We start from the raw sequence: 25,277 nt of genomic DNA on the forward strand, positions 1-25,277 counted from the left end.
GCTGACAGAATATTCCGAATTAGATGGTTTATCAGAAAAAATAAAGAATAAATCAAAACAGGAATTTGTTTCAAAATGGGTTTTCAAAGAATATCTGAAAAATAAATATAGTAGTTTAAATTCTATTGCAGCATTCGCGGAACTTCAGTAATAGTTGCAAGGTAGATATAAGAAATTAGATTTATTAAGAATAAGTTTAATTATGATAAAAGTGTGTATAGGCAATAAGTAATATGAATTTGAAATATGGAATAGACAGGAGGTTGGGTCTTTAGTGTTAAGACCAATGGATGTTTTATTGTTTGCTAAGAAAATTATGTGTCTATGGTTATTCTTGTGTGTAATTTGGTATTTGTTTTTTCTTCTTGTTGTTGTATCAATAAAAAACTTTTTTTTTTAAAGGATCAAGGAAGAAACAAGAAAGTCTGTATATATGGTTTTATTCAGTCATTGTGTTGCAAGACAAAGAATCCAGCTCTTAACTCCTTAGTGATGTTGCTCACTCTGAGCTCCTCCCCTTCCTTGCCCAGCAACAGTACTTGGCCCTTTACTCTTAATCCTAATTGAAAGTCGAGTCCGTGGGGATGGTGGCGCTTCTATGCTCTCTAAGAACGTCTCTGTTGGCCCCTCCTTCTCTTAACACCTCATAATTTGGCAACTCTGATTTCTGCTGTAATTCATTCCTGTCTCTCTTCTCTTGAAACTACTGGGGGGGGGGGCAAGCAGTGGAGAAGGAGGGGGCGATCCTCAGCCCTCCTCTTAAGTCCTGCCCCTGACATGTAGGTGGGATGCTTAACCATTTATCCACTAGCCACCTTTTCTATTGCTTCCCCTTGTCCACTACTTTTTTACTCTCTAATCCATAGGTGGAGAACCTGTGACTTGCCAAGATTTTGCTGGACTACAACCCCCTTCATCCCTGAGCATTGGCCATGCTGGTGGGACTGACGAGCATTGGAGGCCATCAACATCTGCAGGGCCACCAATTCCCCACCCTTGATAAAAATCTGTATTATCTGGGGAGCTGAGCAACGTCACTGACATTCATTTGGGTGCTATGAATCTTCCAAGGACTTTCTTGAAGGCAGCCTTCACATCTTTGTTGCGCAAGCTGTAAATGAAGGGGTTGACCAGGGGGTTGAGCACGGTGTAGAAAAGAGCATTTGCCTTGTCCCCATTTGGAGTGTGCTGCGAGCTTGGCCGGGAATACATGAAGAGGATGGAGCCATAGTAGAGGGAGACAGAGAGTAGGTGGGCAGAGCACGTGGAGAAGGCCTTGCGCCGCCCTGCAGCTGAGCGGATGCGTATGATGGCTGTCACAATGCCTGCATAGCAGCCCAGGATGAGGGCAGTGCTTGGCAGCACAGTGCAAACAATGACTGTGGCCAAGATGAGTTCATAGATCCGGGTATCCTTACAGGCCATTTTCACGAGTGGCTGCACATCACAAAAGTAGTGGTTGATAATGTTGCTCCCACAAAAGCCTAGCTGGAAAGTATTACCTGCATGCACAATACCAACAGCGAAGCCAGCTGCATAAGACCCAACAATCAGCTGGGTGCAGAGTTTCTTGGTCATGGCACTGGAATAGCGGAGTGGCTTGCAAATGGCCACATAGCGGTCATAGGCCATGGTAGCTAGCAGGAAACATTCACTGTGTCCGAAGCTAGCCGAGAAGAAGAACTGAGCTGCACAGCTTGTGTTGGATATGATATTGTTCTCAGACACACAGTCGTACAGGATCCGGGGAGTGTAGACGGAGGAGTACCAGACATCCAGGAAGGAAAGGCTGCCCACAAAGAAATACATGGGTGTGTGCAAGCGGGAATCTAGGTAGATCAGTGTGATGAGACCTAGGTTTCCAGTCAATGTGAGAATGTACGAGACCAGGAACAGAACAAAGAAGAGGATCCTCAGGAGTGGATCTGTTGTGAAACCCATCAAGATGAAGTTGGTAAGATGTGTGTGGTTGCCTTCTGTTTCCATCATCACCATGGATCTCACCAGTTGATGCAGGGAAGAGGACGAATAATGCTGTCATTCCCCTCAATGGTATTATATAGAGCACACCTGTGATTTGGAGGGATGGATTTATTAAAACGACATACAAAATGTAATATGTTATTTCCCCCCTTGTTTTACAATAGCAAAAGAAGATAGACTTTTCTTTTTCCATCTGGCAATTTGAAACTCAGCACAAATCAACCACTGCTAAAGTTATCCTGTAAAAGAAGGGTAGGCACTTTCTGCCTCAAATATTGTGGGACCAGAAGCTTTGGTGGTGGGATACAGAGAATAGCTGGGGAAATTGAGGTGAATTGAGAGGACATTTTGCTGACGAAATGAATCTGAGGAGTAATTTTGGTTTGGTAAGGGCGGTAGCTCTCCAGTGTCCTCCAGGAAGGGGAAAGCCAGGATTTATGAGGTAAAATTCCTGACAATGTTCTCCAGTGGGGTCTGGGGAGCTCACTGTATCCTACTATGCCGTTTAAGCCAACTTGAAAGGCAGAATGGGTGAGACCTGGGAGTGTGTCCCTGCCATGGAGGAGCCTCCATCTCTGGCATGATTTGTGGTTAGTTTCTCATTAATTTGGAACATTGGTGATAACCAAGAGGTGCTCCTGGACCAACATATACTAATGGGTTGCAATCAATCAGCTGCCGATAGGACTGTGTTTGGCTTTTTGAAGGTATTTGAATGTTTTTTCTGAAGCTTGAAAATCCTCACAACAGCTGGGAAGGAAGGGGAAGGACAAGGTGTTTTGTGTTTTATATAGTTTTCAAATGGTTTCTTTTCTTGTCCTCTCCTGCAAAAAGAAAGAAATGTGTTTAGCCATGGCTATGTTATTTTGTCTGATACCAAGGAAAAGGGGGGGGGGAGGCTTTTGATTTATGCCTACTGAGGAATTTAACAAGATTTTATTATGCCCTCCCCACTTGATTGAGGTGGAATGGACTTTATTTAAAATTATCTCTGGACTGGACCAAGAGTGTGAGGGAACAAGGCTGATTTACAAGAATGAATGGCTGCTGCACAGATCTGGCAAGAGGCTGTATCTGAGATTTTTTAAAAACCTTTAGCTGTGTGCCAAGGAAGAACTCCAGGGTGGAATTTTAATGGCAGAGATTGGACATGTACTCTGTGAGTTATTTATAGCCACAGCCTGTACGGAAGATGGAATGTGACCTTGAAAACACTGCAAAGGACTGAAGAAAGGAAGATAGTAATTAACCCTCCCAGCACACCAGGTCTGAGACAATAATGTTTATGAAGGAGTACACACCTGAAATAGATTTTATATTTATAAGAAGTAACAGAGACTACCGAGGCCTATTAAACAGAATGGGATATGTCTATAAGAAGAAGTTGTACAAAAGAAGGGAAGCTATCCAAGGCTCTTTTTCAGATGACAGAAAATTTAAGTTTAGTTGATATACGAAGAGAAAAACACCCACTGGATAGACATTTCACATCTTTTTCATCCATGAATAATTCGGTGAGCTGAACTGACTCTGTGTGGACATCTAGAGATTTGTACATTATGGTAAAGAAGGTAGAAATTCTACCCAGGACACTTTCAGATCACAACTCTATTATTATGAAATTAAGAACTGGGCAAAATTCCCCACTGAGATGGAGATTAAATGAGAATTTATTAAACGATCAAGAAATATTAGAAAAGGGGGGGGGGATATTAGAATATTATTCTGAAATCAATTTGAATCAAGAGACAAATTTGAAAGTAGCATGGAATGCGAGCAAAGCAGTGATGCGGGGGGGGGGGGGTTTGTTATCCAGCAAAGTGCATACCAAAAAAAGAAAAGAGAGTTGGAAAAGCAATAAATTCTACAACAAAGAAAAAGGAAAGAAAAATAATTGATCAATTCCCCTAGAAAAGAGATAGTTAAATAGGGCATTAAATTATCGCAAACACTTAAGGACGAAGAGGTGAAGGGAGTGATGGTGAAGTGGGCACATGATTTTGGCTATCCAACTGAGATGGAAAAATGGGGAAAACTATGGAAAAAAGACTTAAAATTCACCACGTGCTATCTGATAAAATAAAACTTTATGAAAAGGACTTAAATCCAAATTAGCCCATCCAAATTAGCCAAAATAAAAAAGAACAGCAATAAGTGTGGGAGATGTAAACAATATGAAGGAACCTTATTCCACATATGATGGACATGTCCTGAAATCAATTTTTTGGGGGGACCTGATCTATGAAGAACTAAACAGAATGCTAAAACACACATTTTTAAAGAAACCTGTAGCTTTCCTATTAGGTATTCTAATGATAAGCATCCAAAATGATAATAAAAGAGTGCTTCTTTATGAGACAACAACGGCTAGAATGATAATAGCAAAATACTGGAAAAGTGAGTTAATACCAACAATAGACGAGTGGCAATTAAAGTTGTGCGAGTACCTCGACCTAGCCAAAATGGCAGAACTAATAAGAGATCACTCAGGCGACAAGGTAAAAAAAAGAATGGGTTTGCTTTAAAAACTACCTGCAAAATATGGTTCCGAAAATAATACTTGGTTGTCCTTAGATTAATTTCACAGATATAATGGGAAAAAAACTGATCTTAATAAGTGAATACAGAATATCTGTCACTTCAGAGAAGTGTCAAAACTGCAAAGACATAGAGGGAAGTCAACTAATATAACAGGGATTCAAACTAGTTTACTGGAACAGAAAGAAGGTGACTGTAAGGAAAGAAAGAAAAGAAGGATTACTAATGTAATTTCTTTCTGAGAACCTGGCATATAGAATACTCAAAATACTGTTTGTATCCTTTGATCAATTTTGTGTACTTCATTAATTATTTTTTGTTTTTTATTAATTATTATTTTGTTGTTGTCACCTTTGTTATTTATAGAAGTTTTAGAAGTATTGGCACAAAGAATAAGATGTAATCAAGATATTAAAGGCAGAGTGGGACAGAGACAATCTAAATTGAAAGCATTTGCAGAGGACATGGCAATATCTGTAGAAGAACCAATAGAGTCAATCCCAAAAGTATTAGGAAAGATAAAATTTTTTGAGACATAGCAGGTCTTAAGATTAATAAAGATAAAACCAAACTCTTGGTAAAAAAAATATGAATGATGGGAATAAAAACAAATTACAAGACGTATCTGGATTGAAAGAAAGGTTAAGTATTTAGGTGTATTGGTAACAGTAAATAATATAAAATTGTATAAAGATAATTATTTTAAAACTTGGGAAGATATTAAAAGAAATTTGCAAATTTGGAATAGAATGAATCTTTCACTATTAGATAGTGTTGACGATAAAGATGAATGTATTACCAAGAATGTTATATCTGTTTCATTTCAATTGATTCCAAGTGATTGGCAAGACAGATTGTTTCAACACATGGCAAAAATATATTTCTAAATATATTTGGCAAGGGGGAAAAACTGAGAATAAAATATAAAATATGATAGATGCAAAAGAAAGAGGAGGCTTTACCCTGCCAGATATGTCTTTGTTGGTTGAAGGAATGGATGCCATTCGAGAATTCACATATTCTAAATTTAGAAGGTCATGGGAATGTTTTGGTTGGCATGCTTATTTATGGTATGAAAAGGTGAAAGTACATAAAGGATTTACAAAGCATATAATTAGAAAAAATTGTATAGTGCATGGGATAAATATAAGAATTTATTAGAGGTAAAAGCACCACTGACCCTCACCGTTGGAAGCTACAGCGGTAAAGAAAAAGAATATGATAGAAGGATGGACAACATAGAAATTTATTAAAACAAGGTGGAGGAGAGTACATTAAAAGAATTTAAGGAATTATCAGGAGAATTAACAACATGGATGCAATATCACCATTTAAATGAAGTATTTAAGAAAGGTAGGATATGAGGGCTTGGGGAACAAATATCACAACTGAAGATGTAATGTAAAAAAGTTGGGATGTAATGTAAAAGTGCTATCTAAAATGTATAAAATATTATTGGAATGGGAGACAAAGGATGAGTAAAATCCTCAATGATACACTGGGTAATGGATATTGGTCATAATATAGACATGGAAGCAAGGGAACGATTGGGAAATATGGATATAAAATTTACAGCATGTTATGGTCTAAGGGAAAATTACAGTGGTACCTCGGGTTACAGATGCTTCAGGTTACATATGCTTCAGGTTACACACTCCGCTAACCCAGAAATATTACCTCGGGTTAAGAAGTTTGCTTCAGGATGAGAACAGAAATCATGCCCTGGCGGTGCGGCGGCAGCGGGAGGCCCCATTAGCTAAAGTGCTACCTCAAGTTAAGAACAGTTTCAGGTTAAGAATGGACCTCCAGAACGAATTAAGTTCTTAACCCGAGGTACCACTGTATATGTAAATGCTTTATCAATGGTATCTTAACACCGAGTAAATTGGCAAAAATGTATAAATCTCTATCAAATAAGTGTTGGAAATGTAAAGAAGGTTATTTTTATCATATGTCTTGTAGTAAGGTTAAAGCTTACTGGGAAATGATAGATAATGAAATGAAAAGGATATTTAAAACATCCTTTGTAAAAACAAACAAAGAAACAAACAAAAACCCAGAAGAATTATAGGGACAGAACTACCTAAACTGCATAGAAACTTATTCATATACATATTACTTTCCCCGAAATAGCAAGAAGCAGAAGTCCCAGCAAAGGAAAAATGGATACAAAAACTTATGGAATACGCAGAAATGGTGAAACTTATTGGAAGAATAAGAAATCAAGATAACAATTTGTAAAAAATAAAAGAATGGAAATGGTTTATTGAATATTTTCAGATAAATTATAAACAAATAAAAACATTGACAGGATTTTTGTAATAACCTGCAGCTTTATAAGAGTATATATTTGAAGAAGATGAATAAATGAGCAAATTAAGTTAATTCGGATATGCGGAAGATATTAAAAAACAAATATAAGAAAATGCAGAAAGAGGGGGAAAGGAGTCAAGTTTTGAAATGTCAAAATGATTGTAAAATCAATGAAATGTATAAAATTAGTGAAATGTATAAACTTGAAAAGTGTAAATAAATAAACAAAACACACACACACAATATAGAGCCATTAAACAGCTCTATATTAAACAGCTCTTGTACAAATTGTACAAACATGTCATCTAAACCCATGAAAACACTTAGTGATTTTACAGCTGCTTCAAGAGTTAACTACATTGGATTAAGTTGGAAATATGGTTATTTGAATGACAAACCTTTCTTCTTAACTATGAAAATATGACAAGATAATTAAATTATATGTGATGGCTTTTTCTAAAGCTCAGCCTGCGTTGCACTTGATAGTATCTACAGAGGCAGTTTGTATGTGGCAAAGATATTTGATCACTAATTGTGGTATTCTCTTTATCTAAGGATTTGCAGTTCTGTATATAAGAATCAAATACTTAAGATCATTTGCTGTTTGGAAAGACGACCTAGTCTGAGCAACAGCAACAAAAACCCAGCAAATTCTTGCAGCTTTGTTTTTGCAGGGACAAAAATGTGAATCAAAATATTTTGGTCTTCCATGGAGCAGACTGAAATCCTGTTTTAGTTTTCAGTTATTTCTGTAAACTTATATGCTTTATTATAACATATACCCAGAAGTCATAAAGAATTATGGTTATGATGAAAGTCATATACCGTATTTTTCGCTCTATAAGACGCACCAGACCACAAGACGCACCTAGTTTTTGGAGGAGGAAAACAAGTAAAAAAAAAATCTGAATCTCAGAAGCCAGAACAGCAAGAGGGATCACTGCGCAGCGAAAGCAGCCATCCCTCTTGCTGTTCTGGCTTCTGGGATAGCTGCGCAGCCTGCATTCGCGCCATAAGATGCACACACATTTCCCCTTACTTTTCAGGAGGGAAAAAGTGAGTCTTATAGAGCTAAAAATACAGTATTTTTAGTTCTTGGAAAAAGTACCCTTGAGAAGAGACACTGTTTTGCTGCTGATCGGTTGGGATTCTGATAAGGAGAGAACAGGAAATTAGTGTTCAGGCACTGGGGATGGGGGTAGGGTGGACCTCTCAGTTTCTCATCTTTCTAATTTTAAGCTCAGTCCTCCACATTCTTATGTTACTTTCACCAGTATATGCATTCTTATGCACACTTTGGCATATGCTTTTGTGTACACATTTCCTGAATGCACATGGGAATGTGGTGCAAGAAAAGTGGTCTGCTGCCCAGATGGGAAGTTTAAGCTGAGCAAAGAGTAGCATGGAAACCGACTGTGGGGACATCACTAAGGTCTACACCAGGAAGAAGCAGACTTACCTGTATGAAGCTCGGCGAGTTTTCCTGTTGCCTGCAAAAGGTGGCTTATATTGAAATGTTCCCCGTGCTCCAGCCAAGCTAAAGTGACCGCAGTTCTTCCCCAAGAGTCTCCCCAAGTCAGGATAACTCAATAAGCTCCCTATAGAAACAATTAGAATGTTTGCTTCTTCTGGATGATTTGATATGGGAATAAGGACGCAAAACTATTTTCTCTCTCTCCTGTTCACTAGAGAATTTACACCAAAAGGGAATAAAACACCACAAACATAACAAAGAACTTGGTTTGTGAGTTCTCCATGTAGGGTTGCAGTTTTTCAAAAAGTGAAAATCCGGGCACTTTTATAGACGGCCGAATCCCGGCTATGTCTGGGAAATTCCAGATGTATAGCATCCTTATATTTCCTCCTCCTCTTCCCTCTTTCTTCTCTTGGTCTAGTACAGAGGTCACCAACACGGCTCCCAGAGATGCACATGTACACACAGATGCCTTCCCAGGTGCCCACAGGGGCCTCTCCCCCCTTGGACAGCAGATTTGAAAGGATTCTATTGCAGCCAATATAACAGGTTGGGTTGTGTGCTTGGTAAGCGTGTGGGACAGTTCCCCCAATTTGCAAAAGTGCTCACAGGCCCCAAAAGGCTGGACTCCTCTGGCCTGGTGGACGGTCTTTTGGAGGACAGGGTTTGTTTTTATGCCACTGTTTTGATATTTTTAGGTGGTATTTTTGTTTTAACGGTATTATATTGTCCACAGCTTAGATATTTTTAAAGTGTCTTATAACTGCTTTGAAATAAATAAACTATACAGAGAGGGAAGAACTGTTTCTCTGTTTAATCACAACCGGTCCAATAGCTTTGCTTCTATGAATTTTGAAGCACTATTTTTAGAACAGGAAGCTTAAAGGTGAAAGCAAGTGAATGGAACGTAGGGTTGCCATATGTCTTCCTTTTTCCCAGACACGTCCTCTTTTTCAGGATTAAAATTTCTATCCGGGCAGATTTTTTAAATGTGGCAAAACGTCTGGGGTTTTTTGTTTACAGTAACCCAAGAAAAGTTTCTAGTGCATTAGACTCAGATCTAAGGCACCTGGCTAAGCTAGTCTGCAGCAGAGAATTGCAACAGAGCAGCATCTTAAACTAGCTACATAATGTGTAAATCCCTTCTCTTGTGACTGAACTAAAAGGATGCTAGCCCAGCTGCAAGATCTTGGAGAAGGAGTCTGGGAGAGCAAGAGTTAACAACACCCTGCCCATAAGAAGAGGCCATATGTACATGTTAATACATTGTTCTGTGCACACTTACGTTCACAGAGATGTGAACATGAGCCCAAATACTTTCATTTGGCAAATGTACTCATCAAAAGGCAGGAAAACCATTCCACCATTTTATTGAAAAAGCTGCATGGATAAACACATGGATGGGCACATAAGAGGCGGCTGCTGGATCAGGCCAGTGGTCCACTTAGTGTAGCATCCTCTTCTCGCCTGTGGAAAGCCTGCAAGCGAAACAGTATGGCTGACCCCCTATTATGGTATTGTGTTCAGCCATTCATATATCTGCACATATTTGCATACGAATAAAGCAATAGTTCTTGAAAGAGAAAAAAATCATTCTTCACTTTTAGTTGACGCAAAAAACAAGAAACAGTTTAGGGCATGTATTCTATACAGAAGGAGGAAGATCTCTTTAACATGGTATCAGCAGCCACCCCCAGTTGTTTGTTTTTTAAGTGCTCATATTAAAACTGTATAAAAATGTATGGGTTCGGTCCTACACATGTTCCCAAAAACCTACAGATGTTGAATGTATTAAGAATATGAAACATCTTTAAGTTCTGCTACCCAGTGAACCAGGGGAATCTTTAACAGTGATTGAAAGCTTTCTAATTAGTAGTCCAGATAGTTCCACAGTCCCTCCCAGAAATAACTTGAGGAGAATGGATCAGGTTTTGTTTTTGTTTTTTAATGTCCTTCAGTCAACATAATGTGGGCCCTAAATTGTGTCTAGGGTGAATCAGGCCTCCATTGCTGTGCCCCAACATAAGCCCTCTCTGCAAACACCTTTCTCTGTTTACCTAGGCTTGGTGGACCTGGGAGAGCATTGAGGGCTGCCAGGAGTCATAGGAAAGGTAGGTTCCTCAATCCCCTGGATGCTTCTATATGGTGTGGAGGGCTCCACAGGTAAAACGCCCTTTGTTAGGCCCTAGATACATGGCAGCACCATAAGAACTACATTCTCCATTGCTGCTAGTTGTGCAGTGTCTAGTGACTAATGGTGGCTTAAGTTCCTTTGGCGCTCTCTGTGCTGCTGCCCATTAGCTTTGATGAGTTCAGGAAAGAAAGGGACAGTGGAGACCATTCAAGAGAACCTGAAGAGAGATCCATGTCAAGACAGAGTGGTCTTAACTTGAGACTAAATCTAAGGAGAGCTCATCAATGGAGCTGCCTCCATTGCATCCTCATCAAGTTGCCTGACAGAGCTTTTCCGGGTTGTACGGGGCCTTTTACAGCCTCCCAAAGGAGATTGGAGAACCAACAGTAGCTCACTGCGACTTGTTTGCAAGGCATTTTGAGGATAAAATTGCTTGCATCCACTAAGACCATGAATCTGCTGTTATAGCAGATGAATCTCATGGGGTGTCTAGAGAATAGTCTAGTCCTGTTGTGTTGGATGGGTTTCAGTTGGTAAGGCTCGAGGATGTGAATAAGGTGCTCAGATTGGTCAGGGCAACCACTTGCGCTCCAGACCTTTGCTCCTCTTGGCTGATAAAAACCAGAAGGGAAGGAACAGTTGGCAGGGCCAGGGAGGTGATCAGTCCCTCTTTATGAGAAGGGGTGGTCCCTGTCTGCTTGAAGGAGGCAGTGGTAAAACCAATCCTTAAGAAACCTTCCCTGGATTTGGAAAACCTAACTAACTTGCGACCAGTTGCTAATCTCCCTTTCCTGAGCAAAGTTTTGGAGCGAGTGGTTGCAGACCAGATCCAGGTGCTTTTGGAAGAAACTGATTTTCTGGATCCATTTCAATCAGGGTTTAGGCCCAGTTTTGGCACAGAAACTGCTTTGGTCACCCTGTATGATGACGTCTGTTGAGAGAGACAAGGCAAACATGTATCTGTTTATTCTCCTCGGCCTCTCAGTGGCTTTTGATACCATTGACCATGGTATCCTTCTAGAGTGGCTGTCTGAACTAGGGGTGGGTGGCACTGCTTTGTGGTGGTTCCAGCCCTACATGGATGGTCATTCCCAGAGGGTGTTGCTTGGGGAATGCTTTTCAGCCCCATGGAACCTTCAGTGTGGGATTCTGCAGTGCTCAATCCTATCCCCAACGTTGTTTAACATCTACATGAAACCGCTGGATGGGGAGTATGTTGTCAGCAGTATGGTGATAACACTCAGCTCGATTTCTCCTTTACATCTGCAGGTGAGGCAGTGGAAGTACTGGACCAGTGACTTGCCTTGATAATGGACTGGATAAGAGCCAACAAACTGAAACTCAATCCAGATAAGACTGAGGGACTGTTAGTGGGTGGTTCCTTAGACTGGATGGGTGGGAGATTGCCTGCTCTTGATAGGGTTATATTTATGGGGTTACACAACCTATAACGCCTTCAATGGTTCAGGACCGCAATACCTCAAGGACCATCTCTTTCCATATGAACCTACCAGGACCCTGAGATCATCTTCTGAGGTCCTCCTCTGTGGGAGTCATCCAGCCAAGGCAGAGGCTTGTAAATACTGCAGGGGCCCCCTGACATTCCTCTGGGCAATGATTACCTTATACGGAGAGGGGAGTGTCAAGCCTTGACCGGATGAGGTAACAGGAGACTTTGGAAAACGGCCATGCGGCTGGGAGAACAAAGGAGATAATAAAAAGCTGCCGGAGGAGAAAGGCTGAAAGGAGCTGCCCTCCAGTATTATGAAAATACTTGCTGCCTCATTGTGTCTTCTTTCTATGCTATGCTAAGCACCACTTGACTGGCTGGCTCCAACACTCCTCCATGTACCGCCTCCTCGAGAGGTCCGGAGGGTGGCAACAGGAGAATGGGCCTTCTCTGCAGTGGCTCCCCGTCAGTGGAATGTTCTCCCCAGAGAAGTTCATCTGTCACCTTCATTCCACACCTTTAGGCGCCAGGCAAAAATGTTCTTTTTTAACCAGGCCTTTGGTTGACCTGATTGACATCTTATGCCCTTTTAAAATGGGGGTGGGTGGGGGGTTATTGGGTGGTTGTTTTAATTTTGATTATGGATTTTGTGGTTTTATATTTTGATTTTATTTTGTAAACCGCCCTGAGACCTGCAGGTATAAAGCGATATGTAAATTCAATAATCATAATAATCATAATAATAATAATCAGGTGTGCAACCCCCACTCCAACATCTGTGGTAATTCCATACCCTAACATTTTAGACTATTAATCAAATTGGGTAATCTACTAAAAATTGCAGCGACAGCACATAGCCTGGGTGGATAGATATATTTATGGTGTGTGGGGGGGAGGGAGTTAATACATCAATAATATTTGACTTCCTGGCTTCTTGGAAGGTGATATCTTTGATCGCCTTGGAAGAAAGTGCAGCACTGGAGGCTGGAGGAGCAGTGTTGCCTTCAGCAGAATTGATACCACCTTGATAGATGGTGTACTGCATGAAAGTTATGGCCTGAAACACATACAAACATACATGGTTATGATGGTGTCCTTTTTTCCTATGTCACCATGATCTAAACAATTGCACTAAATTCTTAAATCCCGCTGTAGCTGAACTCTACCAGTGCAGCTGATACCACACTGATAAGGAACAGGGTCATTCAAGCCTTTTGCAGCCATATCAAATGCTATTGCTATACATGGGGGGGGGGTGTGCATGAATAAGGAACAGAAGACTTCCTAGGTCCCATCAGACTCGTGGTCCAGAACCATTGTCCTCTACTGTAGAGGTGCAGCTGGTGATTCCAAGAGAGATGCAAAGGATCCTGTGGGAGCCTGAAGGCATTTCTAAAACCCACAAATCAATGTCTCCCCCCATACCATATTTTCAATACGATCTGCTTAATTTCTGAGCAAGGCTTTCCAATGCTTACCCTCTCATTGTTACAGCAGACAGCCAGGCACCCAAAATGTGTTGTGGAAACTGCAATGCAGAACTCCAGGGAGGTGAACAAGAAGAGGAGGATTCCGAGACCAGTACCTATTTGGTAGCTTAACTGCAAAGCAAAGAAGCAGGTGACATGACAACACGGACACAGCTCTGGGTACCAGAAAATCATCTCAGTGGTTAAAAGGCAGCTCATAAGAAAAATTCTGACCTGACAACAGCAGTGAAAAATTCATGTGGAGAAGAGTTGGAGGCAGTGGTGACGACTATTTAGAATTGTTTGGGCAAGAGGTCATACTGACATATATCTGCCTCTTTGAATATAACACAGTAAGAAACAGGGCTGTGCAGCTGGGACCTTCTTAGTATGTTTGCATTTTGCAGCCTCACAAAGCAAATCTCCAGGCATACAGTGAATAGGATTTAGGCTAAAAACCTCATTTGTGCCTTGCCACCTGCATGAAGGCTGCTAATATAGGATAGAACACAGAAAAACTACCCAATGTACATTCTGATCATTATCAGGTTGTATGGCAGGTGAATCAGAAAAAAGTCCACTTAAGCTACACATATTCGTTTTGCTATTGACCCTTCTGTGTCGTTGACATTTGCCTCACACTTTCTTTTCAAAAGAAGCAGCTAAAGAGAATATCTGGGAGCTACTGTGTCAAAAAACAAAGACGCTATCAGCACTATACATTTAAAGCAGTATCATCCAACTTTAAACCATCACACCTTACCCAAAGAATCCCAGGAGGTTTTTTTTAAGGGTGCTGAGAGTTGTTTGTCTTCCCAAAGAGCTACAATTCCTAGAATTCCCAGAGGCTGGTCTCTTGAAGTGGGAACTGCTTGCAGCCCAAGCAAAGCTCAAGGTGGGTCTGGGTTTCTCTCCCTTTCTAAAGATTTTGCCCACAATGTCAACATTTTTTGGAACTTGTTCACTTACCTCACAAGAATATTTATCCTGATTAAGACGATCACAATTTTTAAGCACAGAATTTAGGCACAGCTCCGTCAAATAGAGCACGATGCCAACTAATGCCATTATAGAACTTGTGATGTTCATTCCCACACTGCATTTCACCTGAAAGATACAATGAATCAGGAGACCAAATAAACAGAGGTCCATCTTCAAAGGCAAATAGTCTAATGAAGAGAGTTATACCCAAACAATGTGAAGCAAGATACCTGTTTTGCAAGAGGCCTGAGTTCAAGCCGTCCTGAGGTTTTCATCAGAGGAAATAGAAATCTAAAGACCAATCTGAAGCAGTGTGAAGGATCTGTCAACCACACAAAACTGTGCAGGCTTCCTATTGTTTGTATTTGTACTGAAGTTTGGAATGAACTAGTTCAGTCAAATGAAGTTCACTGAATTAGTTCAAAAATCTCTAAACTTCACCTGAAAGTAGTTCCCTCTGTTCTAGGTTGGTTGCGGATCTCGAGCACCAGTCTTACAGGCTGCTTTGATTTACGATAAATGCACATAAGAATAGTGTAGACAGTTACTACAGTGCCCCTCCAGAGAACCTTTCAATTGCACATTCGTTATTATTTGTTCTCATGATGCTGTTGGGACAGTCACACCTGATCCTGCTTTCACATGTTTGCACGTGCAAACGTTTTGAGGAAGTCAGACTGTATCGTTTCCTATCAGTGCATATCTTGTAACTTCTTGCTGACATCCTACAACTTTTTATACTGCAGGTGTTCTGGTTTATTTTTGTCCTGCTTTTGCTATGCTATAGCCATTCAGACAGCAATAATGTAATAGCATTAGGGAGCCACCACAGAACAAACTCATGCAGAATAAACCCACCACTAATACACTATTATTGTGGCAAGACCATGCTGCAGAACCACCTGCAATAAAACATCAGTCTGGAGAGGCCCATATTCCCAGACATGTAACAAGAAGGCTAAGTTATTTGTTTCTTTATATAGCAACACAAACAAGGAGGGAATGGTGTGTATCTCACCAGGCTTGTATTAAGATATTTCTCAGCTGACACAGCCAGGGATCCAGAAACAATGAACTATTCAGGAGAAGAAAAAGAAAAGATCATTTGGGTTGTTCACTAAAAAACGACAACATTTTCCTTAGTCCCAACATCTCAGTGCTTTGGGACTGATGTCAGATAGTAGCATATTTTCTTCTTTTACCAAAGAACAGCCAACTATTGGCTTTCTGACTATCTCTCCAACATAAATGCATTGAAAACTGACAAGGACATTTGTTCGTTTGTTTTAATTAAAATGTTTTTGAACATGTGAATATGGCTTTGACATAAGATTCCCCTCTCCCTGGTGAACCATGTGTGCCAGTCCTTTGCAGTTCTATGCACCATTGCTGCAAAGGCTTTGCCCAAGTTTTCCTGGATGGGGCAGAATGACTTACCTGCCTCAAATGGAACTAAAAAATGGAACTAAAAAATGGAACTCAAATGGAACTAAAAAATGTTCAACGTTTCTTGGAAAGCCCTCTCAGGATAGTGCAACTTGGTTTCAATACCATGGTACCTCAGGTTACATACGCTTCAGGTTACATACGCTTCAGGTTACAGACTCCGCTAACCCAGAAATAGTGCTTCAGGTTACAGACTCCGCTAACCCAGAAATAGTGCTTCAGGTTACAGACTCCGCTAACCCAGAAATAGTGCTTCAGATTACAGACTCCGCTAACCCAGAAATAGTGCTTCAGGTTAAGAACTTTGCTTCAGGATGAGAACAGAAATCGTGGTTTGGCGGCGCAGCGGCAGCAGGAGGCCCCATTAGCTAAAGTGGTGCTTCAGGTTAAGAACAGTTTCAGGTTAAATATGGACCTCCAGAACGAATTAAGTACTTAACCCGAGGTACCACTGTATATTTAAAGCTGTGTTATAGTCACTTTAAATAGCCATGCCCCTCCCTCAAAGAATCCTAGGAACTGCAGCTTGTCAAGGGAGCTGAGAGTTAAGGGTGTGGTGCACAGAGCTACAATTCTCTGTGTGGTTTAACAATCAGTTCCTCTTCCCATGGAACAGTGGGAATTGTAGGTCTGTGAAGGGAATAGGGGTCTCAGATGCCTTAGCAAAGCATTTCTCTCTTGCTCCCCTGCACTGTTCAGGGGATTATTGTCACCTTTTTGAGCAAATATGGGGAGGGTGGGGGCATGGGAAGGTGGAGAGCGGAGGAAGTCTCATTGTGCCAGTATGAATCCTGACACTGGTTTCCACTAGTGCAACAACTTAGTTGACTCCAGCCTACAGACTTCACTTCTACATGAAAGAGTAAATGCTTTTGGGGACACCATTGGGGTGGAGGTAAGCAGGTTTCCTGCATGAGCACATTTCCTAAATCTATGTCTATTCCATTTCGCAGAACTATAAGGATATGTGTGTGTGCGCGCACATGCATGAGAGAGAGATTATGACTTATTTACTAGCTATTAGTTCTCAATACAAAAAAGTCAGCAATTGAATAGGAACATAATGGAGACTTCCTCTCCAAGGTCAAAGCTGTGTGCACACATCATACACTTAAAGCACCCCCCCCCCGAAAAATGGGAACTGTAATTTACCCTGCATGGAGCTACAATTCCTAGCACCCTTAAACTACAGTTTAGGATGGTTGGGCGTGTGTGGAGGATGTGCTTTAAATGTGCATTAAATGTATGCAGCCCTAAATTTCATGACCATGGACACTGAAACAGACTGGTCCTCAAAGACAAATAACCAACTACTTACAAATAGTCCAGCCCAGAATGGATAACCTCCAAGAGCAGCAAAAACCATATGATAAGGTAAAAGGACAAGGGAGACAGCCCCAAAGCCAATGTGTACCAATCCAATCATGATCTGGATAACCTGGGAGAGAAAATTACACAAACAAGATCAAACAGTTTCCTGAGCCCTGATAAGAGGAAAAAAACCCTAAACCCCTGAATAATGACTTCAAGCTGCCCACACAGAAAAATAGTAAAGAGCATCTCAGGTCCCTAGATTGTGTGAGGAATATCCTCCTCTAAGTCCTTGTAATGGTGTCTGATAATTTGAACTTTTCCCATGGTTTATTCCTGTAGCTCGTGGCATCAATGAATGCAGCATAATTTGATATAAAGAGACCCCCATCATGGAACTACCTTTAACCCTGGTTACTAGTCTTTATTTTAAACATGCCCTGGAAGGTATGAGTAGATATACTGACCTTGTAACACTTAATGTAAATATCAGCACACAAATTCTGTGTTACAGGGGTGCCAACCTTTTTTGGGGGGGGAAAGGTAAGCTCCAACCCCACATACTGTTGCATGCACAACATTTGAATGGCAATGCCCATCAACTGGGGGGAGCAGCCCCTTCAAATATTTTATTGGGGGTGGGGGTGGGGTGAAAAGAATTCGGCCCCTGGGAGTTGGCTCCTATGCTGTGTTACTAGTAATGTTCAACTATTAGGAAAGAATGGGGTTTTGCATAGAATCTTCCTCCAAAGGTAAACAAAATAGCAAACAGGCAGAAACTTGGATATAAACAATGGCATAAAGCAGAAGTTTTCAACCTTTTTTGAGTCCATGGCTCCCTTGGCCAACTACATTCATTCTGCAGCACCCCTGTGGGGCTCAAGAGCCCAGTTATGTCACCCCTTCCTTGCAGAGCTGGCAGCCTCTCACCCTTTTTCAAACACCCTCCCTCGTGGAGTCTTCCCTCAGCCTCCTCCCCTCTCCCCTAGCTGCCACCCTTGGTCTCTGAGCTGAAAACAGAGGTGCCTCTCTGAGGCCCCATTCGCTTGTGGAGCTCATAGCCAGGGCTGCTGCAACAAACAGCTGCACAAGCCTTTGGGAGGCAGAGAAGTGAGAGGGCATCAGAGGAGGCAGGTAAGGAAAGAAGGACAGAGGCCAGTGTTGCCAGTGGGACCCATGACCATCATTCAAGGCACCCCAGGGTGCCATGGCACACTGGTTGAAAACCATTGCCATAAAGGCATAAAGGACACTCATCCAAAAGGAACCCTCTTTTTTGAACATTGGTTCAACCCCCCCCCCAAAAAACCCTTAAACCCCAGGTTTTCAGTGGTTGGGTAGCTGAAAGCTACACCAGGACCCCATCTTTGCTTCTCAAGGATCTCAAGGATCAGTTGTATACTTCACACAGACCAAAAGAATGAGAGAGATTTTTTTGTGTGTGGATGGCTTGTGCAGAATTTTAAGGGAAGAGCTTAACTCTAGCAGGAGGCACAGATTTCTGATCTCTGACTTTGTGTTTGATTAGGCCTCAGGATAAGGTATGCATTGCTTTTTCTTCATAGTATGGATACCATGGCAAATTGTCGTGCCCACTCTTGAGGTTTTGGGGATAGTTAGGGATCCTATTTGCTCTCAAGATCAAGATGCATATGCTGTGTGATTTGCTGCCCACTTATTGTGTAACTCTGCTGTCTGAAAGTAGCACCCATATACTCTGTCACATTAATTTAAATTAATAAATCAATCTTTGTTTATTTCCTGGTGTATGAACTTCTTTATGGTACATAAGGTTAAGGGTAAACACATTTATAGCAGAAAAACATTTCATTCCAGCAAAAGTTCCTAAACCTCTTGGGGAATACACATGAGTGCCGGACACAAATGTGGGTTCAAACACACCCCACATAACACCCTGTTTTTCCACTGGCTGACAACATTATTTATATTCTTCTCCTTTAAAGCCAAGGAGTAGTGTCATCACTTTGTGAATTAAGGCTATGTCCCTAACAGCTCCACAATTCTGAAACAAATGGGTTCACTAACTGTGGCCCCAGAAATGTGATTTATTTAATTGAATGCTCTTGTCAGTTGATATACATTGATGCCACCACCCGCCCTGTTAAGACTCGTATTTTAGAACACTGATCCCACATTAGAGGGAAAATGAGAGGCTCTGCTGGTTGAACGCTTCATTGACCAAAACCACGCTTGTGGTGTCTTTCACTTTTTTGTTGTAAAGCACATATCTTCAGCTCACTCCACTGGCGTTAATGTGTCCAGATTACTTTCCCAGATGGAGTCCAAGTAGATTTATAAACTCAAAATACTAGTTCCACATGGATTAAATTCAACATTAGAATTTGTAGGATTCATGTAATAACATGCAGCTGTGTTTGTGGGCTTTCCGCCGCTATGTCTTTAAATTCCGCTGCCATGTTTCCTAAGGAGGGTTAAACAAGGATATTGTGCTCTTTCTATGCTCCTCCCAATGGAAACATGCAGATGGGGACAGGTAAGTTTCTATAGAGATTTTTTGTATTACTGGGACTGGGGGTATTAACTATGTATGTGTGAATAGACTACTTATTGTCTCACCTTTATTCTTGTAGATATACCCCTGCTTTAAGTTGTTTACATACTGTCTTCTCCTCTGATTTGTAGAGGAATAGTGTCTTCTTGTAAACTGAACACTTTGCATTGCCATTTGCCAGGGACTGGTTCATCAGTAATACTCTTAATTACTTAAATATTCCATTGAATGTTAGTCTTTTCTGCACTGACATCACTCTTGCAGGGAAACCACTGAACATAAGCTTGAACATGAGCAAATCTCAATTTCACTTACCCCCAGATATTTGGTCTCTACATAGCGGAGTGTCTCCATGGCTCCCACCTGCTCGTTCTGCTGAGGCTGGTTATCAGGGCCTCCAAGCTGCTGACCTCCATAGAGAACTGTCTCTGGTAGTTGGAGAACAGTATTTGAGGCCCCCTGGCCTGCCTGGTTTATGTTGTTACAATTTGGGGGAAGGAACACTATGGTTCTGTTAGCCATGGCTGCTGGATCTGTTGCCTTCTCTGAGATGTCTGTAAAAACAACCCTTATCAACAAATAAATGAACTGAGGTGGTAAAATGGAGGGGTGGAAATGGAAGCAAGAGGAGGATGTGAACATCAGACCAGGTGTGAAAGAGGACAGAGTGTGGAAGAAGGAAGACAAAGAACTTGGAAGAAGCATGAAGGGCTGAATGGTCTGAGGAAGAGGAAATACTAATGTTCCTGCAGCTGCTACGCTACCATCTTACTTCTCTGTTTCATTTAATTGCATTGTACACAGGTTGTACGTTGACAATAAAGGTATTATTAACACACACACACACACAGAGAGAGAGAGAGAGAGAGAGAGAGAGAGAGAGAGAGAGAGCGCCAGAGGTGTCAAATTGTGCCCAATATTGGAAGGTAAGAGAGAGGAGGATGGACGGGCTGGGGTGGGCTGGGGTGGGGTGGAAGGGCTTGGCCTCTTCCACCCCCTCAAGATTGGGGCTACCCAGCCCCATCCCAAATACTTTTTTGGGGGGGGAGGTTGAAGATGCCCTGGCCCTATAGAGCTTGTGCCTAGGCATCCAACACTTCCAACTCCAGTTCTCCTTTCCCACCAGGTCTGCTGTTGAGCCAGGAAGACTCATTGAGAGAGAATCACCCAGCACGGAAGCTATAACTGCTTAGAAACTTGAACACCTACTCGAGTAAGCACAGCTTTTGTGGATGCATTCACTTGAGGGTGGATGCATTCCTCTGTACTGGTTCCAGAGGAACTGGCAGGGATGCCACCTGAGACAGAATTGTAAGGTGCCTCACAATATATTTCTCTGCCTATACAGGCCATTTCCATTTTGATTGGCCAATACCTCCCCAAACTGAGATTCTGGAGAGTGATCACACTTGCCCAGTGGATGAATTCTCAGATAGAAGACCTTCTACATGTTCTGCTTTGGTTGAACTAGTAACTTCTGTTCCCTAGAGGGGTCCTGGCTGTTCAGTAGTGAGGAGAAAGACCTCTGCATGGTATCACAAGCACCCTGTTATTCCTTCAAGCTTTTCAGAACTAAGCCCTGGATCAAATCAAGCCTATGCCCCAAAATTCATTTAACTCAGTCAAACTGTACTTACACAACACTTCTTGATGAGCTTCTTCTCAGCCTGCCAGGGTGAATGGGATGCTGAGAGTAAAATGGAAGTGGGGTGGTATTTATTCAGTTTCAGGCAGAACCTATTCAAGATGTGGTCACATCATCTACCAGCACAAACCACCTGTGCTTCTTACACAGGCACTGGAAACATTGCAGCCATCCATTCTTGACCAAGTTATTGTAAGTGAAGTCAAAGCTGTAATATCTTCAAAATAAGTTTCCAGGTGTTCTTCCTCCCTGTAGAAGAATTGTTAGCATAAGAAGATCCTTTTTCCAACTCTCAATTTACATGCTCTTTTCACTTAAAAACTTGTAGTGAGGGTCAGCTGATGGATGTCTATTGAGTTTCTTATTAGAAAGTTCACAATATTCATAGTACTGAATGCCCCCATACCTTCTGCCATTGTTGTGATCAAGGTATTAACAGACAATTTAATTTGATTGAAAATTCTTTAGTTAATTATCATAGCTAGTATTCAGCACCCTGTACTGATTATTCCACTACAGCTGAGCTAAACTTTCCCAACAAATAATTTTCTGACAATTTTTTGAAAATTGCCTTTTTTTTGGACTCCTCCTGAGCTATTACAAAAAAATCTTGTCCTCCCTTACAGATTATTTGGCAAACTGGCCTTCCTTAGTTTGCCATTCTTGAATTTTGAACACAACTGTAAATTCATTTTTTTTTAAATTAAGATTATTTTAGTATTTTTTTAAAAAAATTTAAAAAGATTTTCCACTAATAAAATACTCTTTTCAAATATTTTCCAATATTCACTGAAGAAATCAATTTCCCTCCCACCCTTCCATGGTTTTTTCATGTTTATCATTTGGTGCTACATATTATATTTAATCTATAGCTTATTTTCCCAACTTTATTTTCAAAATAACTTTTACTGCTGAACTTACTCCAAACCTGCTAGTGTACTAACGTGTTTACAATAATTTTTAAAATAATCTACAAACATTTTCCAAATGTCCCTAAAGGTTGCTTCGTTTTGTTCTCTGATTTTACTAGTACAGCAATATTTTAGAATTGTTTGGGCTTCCCTGCTTCCTCTTCTGGTCTTCCTCTTAGTCCATTGAGTCTATCCCTTAATCCAGGCTTCCTCAACCTTGGGCCTTCAGATGTTTTGAGACTACAATTCCCATCATCCCTGACCACTGGTCCTGCTAGCTAGGGATCATGGGAGTTGTAGGCCAAAAACATCTGGAGGCCCAAGGTTAAGGAAGCCTGCCTTAATCCACTGAGTCCATCCCATAGTCCATCCCTCATCCATCCACATGAACTAGCAACAGTTTCATTCAACTTTAAGTGAGCTGAAATTTCTCAGAATAAGTTTTTAAAAAACAACAACTGTTCATAATTTTTACCAACCCTCACAAGAATATTTGGCAACCCTTCCTTTTCACTCTTTCCAAATGTCTGCACAGGTGTTCAGTAGTTTAGGCTGCAAAAAAGAGAGAGTAAAGGACCCCTGGATGGTTAAGTCCAGTCAAAGGCGACTATGGGGTTCATCTCGCTTTCAGGCCAAGGGAGCTGGTGTTTGTCCACAGACAGCTTTCCAGGTCATGTGGCCAGCATGACTAAACCACTTCTGGTGCAATGGGACACCATGATGGAAACCAGAGTGCACGGAAACGTCGTTTACCTTCCCGCCACAGTGGTACTTATTTATCTACTTGCACTGGCGTGCTTTTGAACTGCTAAGTTGGCAAGAGCTGGGACAGAGCAACGGGAGCTCACTCTGTTGCGGGGATTCGAACCGCCAACCTTCTGATCAGCAAGCCCAAGAAGCTCAGTGGTTTAGACCACAGTGCCACCCATGTCCCCTCCTAATCCAAACCATGTTCCGAGCAGCCATTCCATGAATCTGCTTCTCTCCAAGACACAGGCCATTTTTTTCTACAAAAGATTATTGCATGAAAAATATTCGAGCTGTGCATGAACTCATGGTAGTTTTCTGTACTTGACTTTGCATCAAGCTCTTTTGTTGAAAAGTATGAGAAACTCTTTTAATAAGCGCTGTAGCAAGATGCCCATTCCCCGTTTTCACTGCTTTATTTGGTGCTGACTAAAGGAACAATTTTCACTGTTTTCAGGAGACAGGGGAAAGTTCAACAGCAGAGGAATCACCAGTGCTCCTCTGTCTCCTTCATTCTGCCTAGGGCCAAGCTGAAATTTCTCTAGTGCCCCAGAACAATGTAGCTTGACAACAACATAATTATGTGGGACAGCTTGCATTTCTTAGTACAGAAAGAATGGATCTGATGTGTAGAGATTTTTCCTGTTCTGATTAATTTAAGAGTGTTCCAGAAGGTTTCTTTCTATGTGAAAGAAACAGGCAGAAAGTTTCTGTTGTTTGGGTTATCCCTTCTGAGAAACTGAGTACAGCTAGTTTAAACTGCTTCTGTTATCTTTCTGTCAAGGTCATGCTGACTATAATAGTGAGGCCAGAAGGAGCCTGGGCTTTCACTCACTTTCTATCTCTCTTCCTTCTGATGTGGTGTTGTGTACATAGTATGCTTGGTGTTAAGTTTTAGCCTTGTTATAAGTTTATAAGTTTTTGTAAGTGCTGCAACTGGATTTTTTATGTGCCAATCCTGAATGTATTGGATTTGTGACCATTATGCTCATTTGCCTTCAGTAGCAGTAAAGCTCTGCTGGATGAAGTACAAATGCCTCTGGTCTATTTTTTGGGAATCCTGGAATGTGTTTAAGTTTGTCCTCCTCCACACAGCACAGCGTTCTGGTGGGTGGGTGGGTGGGTGGGAGGGAGATGGTATTATCTCCCCTTCCCAACTGTTCCACGGAATGATGCTACTTTATGGCGTAGGCGGAGACCTTCAGGTATCCCACCTGGGGGAAGGCAAAGCCAAGCCTATGCTGTTGGGGGCCGCTCCAGATCTAGGGGCTGCACGTGTCCACGCAAAGGGCGCCCCCCGTTTTAAGCGGGGAGTGGTCATTTCAGTTCTCTCAGTGTCTTATATTTCTAATATTAATTTCAGTTCACATCAATTTGTGATTATTATTTTTTAAATACTCATGAAAATATTGCAACATTTTAGTGAGAATTTCTCATACACATTTTTTATGAGTTTTGATTAAGGTACACATTTTTGCGAAACATTTCTCATAATATAATAAGTTTTAATATAGCAATTTCACTAATATTTTAATGCACATTTCTCCCTAATATATACATTTTTATATGCATTATTTGAGGGGAGAGGTGCACCACAAAATTTAGAAAAGTGTGAATTCTGAAGGATGACCGTGGTTGTTTTTGTTTTTGCTTTTGGTTCTTATATCATTTTGGAAAATGTGAATTTGATAGGCTTTAAATTTTTTCATCCATCCATAATAAGAATACATATGCCATTCCTTCCAGTATTTAACCCAAAGAAGCTAACAGGAGAAGTGGTAAAAACAAAACAAAACAAGGTGCAGTATAATCATAAATGTACAGGTGAAACAGATTATTAAAATATGTCACACAGAGGTTGGAAGATTTTACACATTAAAAACTAGTAGCACTAAAACAGAAAGATGTTATGTGATAGACGGTTGTCCAGACAAAAGCATTTTCAGTTTGTGGTGGAAAGATGCATGCAGATGTTGACAGGGAGAGCATGATAGCATATAAATCTTCTCTGCAAAGACACATTTGCAGGTCTCCTCTTCCACCATCCCATCCCTGAAGATGACTCCCTGGTGAAACAGCTAACACAACATCCAATATCGTTAGCCAAGATCGCTAATTCTATTAAATCATTCAGAAGCAGAAGCAGCATAAGTTTACTCTTGCAAAAGAGAATTGTCTCGTGGGACTGTGTAATCGTAATCATAACAACATAAATAAGGAATGTTCTTGGACCAGACTAGTTATTTCCCAATCTGATGCCTCTCCAAAGAGATTCGCTTGAGAATGATAAACATGGACCTGGTTTCTTAGGCACTGAAATAATAAGATGCAGCATAAAATAC

The 25,277-nt window shown here is 41.1% G+C and overlaps 2 protein-coding genes across 3 annotated transcripts; both read right to left on the reverse strand.

Annotated features, from left to right (window-relative positions):
- Positions 1–681: 681 nt before the first annotated feature.
- LOC310839859 (olfactory receptor 9G4-like) lies at positions 682–2,358 on the reverse strand. Its single transcript, XM_083728801.1, has one exon. The coding sequence runs from the start codon at positions 1,993–1,995 to the stop codon at positions 1,045–1,047; it is 951 nt and encodes a 316-aa protein (XP_083584927.1). The 5' UTR covers positions 1,996–2,358; the 3' UTR covers positions 682–1,044.
- Positions 2,359–9,686: 7,328 nt separating this feature from the next.
- Positions 9,687–21,342, reverse strand: LOC310825810 (membrane-spanning 4-domains subfamily A member 12-like). 2 transcript variants are annotated; one of them, XM_083699630.1, is made up of 8 exons: positions 21,270–21,342; positions 19,948–20,186; positions 17,107–17,226; positions 15,361–15,417; positions 14,331–14,468; positions 13,371–13,493; positions 12,410–12,949; positions 9,687–11,109 (listed from the first exon to the last, which is right to left on the reverse strand). In XM_083699630.1, exons 2-7 carry the CDS (start codon positions 20,152–20,154, stop codon positions 12,707–12,709), a joined length of 888 nt encoding a protein of 295 aa, XP_083555756.1. In that variant the 5' UTR covers positions 20,155–20,186; positions 21,270–21,342; the 3' UTR covers positions 9,687–11,109; positions 12,410–12,706. The 2 variants fall into 2 exon arrangements, with proteins under 2 accessions (XP_083555756.1, XP_083555755.1); XM_083699629.1 differs by lacking the exon at positions 21,270–21,342 and having other exon boundaries at positions 19,948–21,234.
- Positions 21,343–25,277: the final 3,935 nt, after the last annotated feature.

The sequence above is a fragment of the Podarcis gaigeae genome (assembly GCF_964106915.1).
Source record: "Podarcis gaigeae genome assembly, chromosome: 1".
Lineage (NCBI taxonomy): Eukaryota > Metazoa > Chordata > Lepidosauria > Squamata > Lacertidae > Podarcis > Podarcis gaigeae.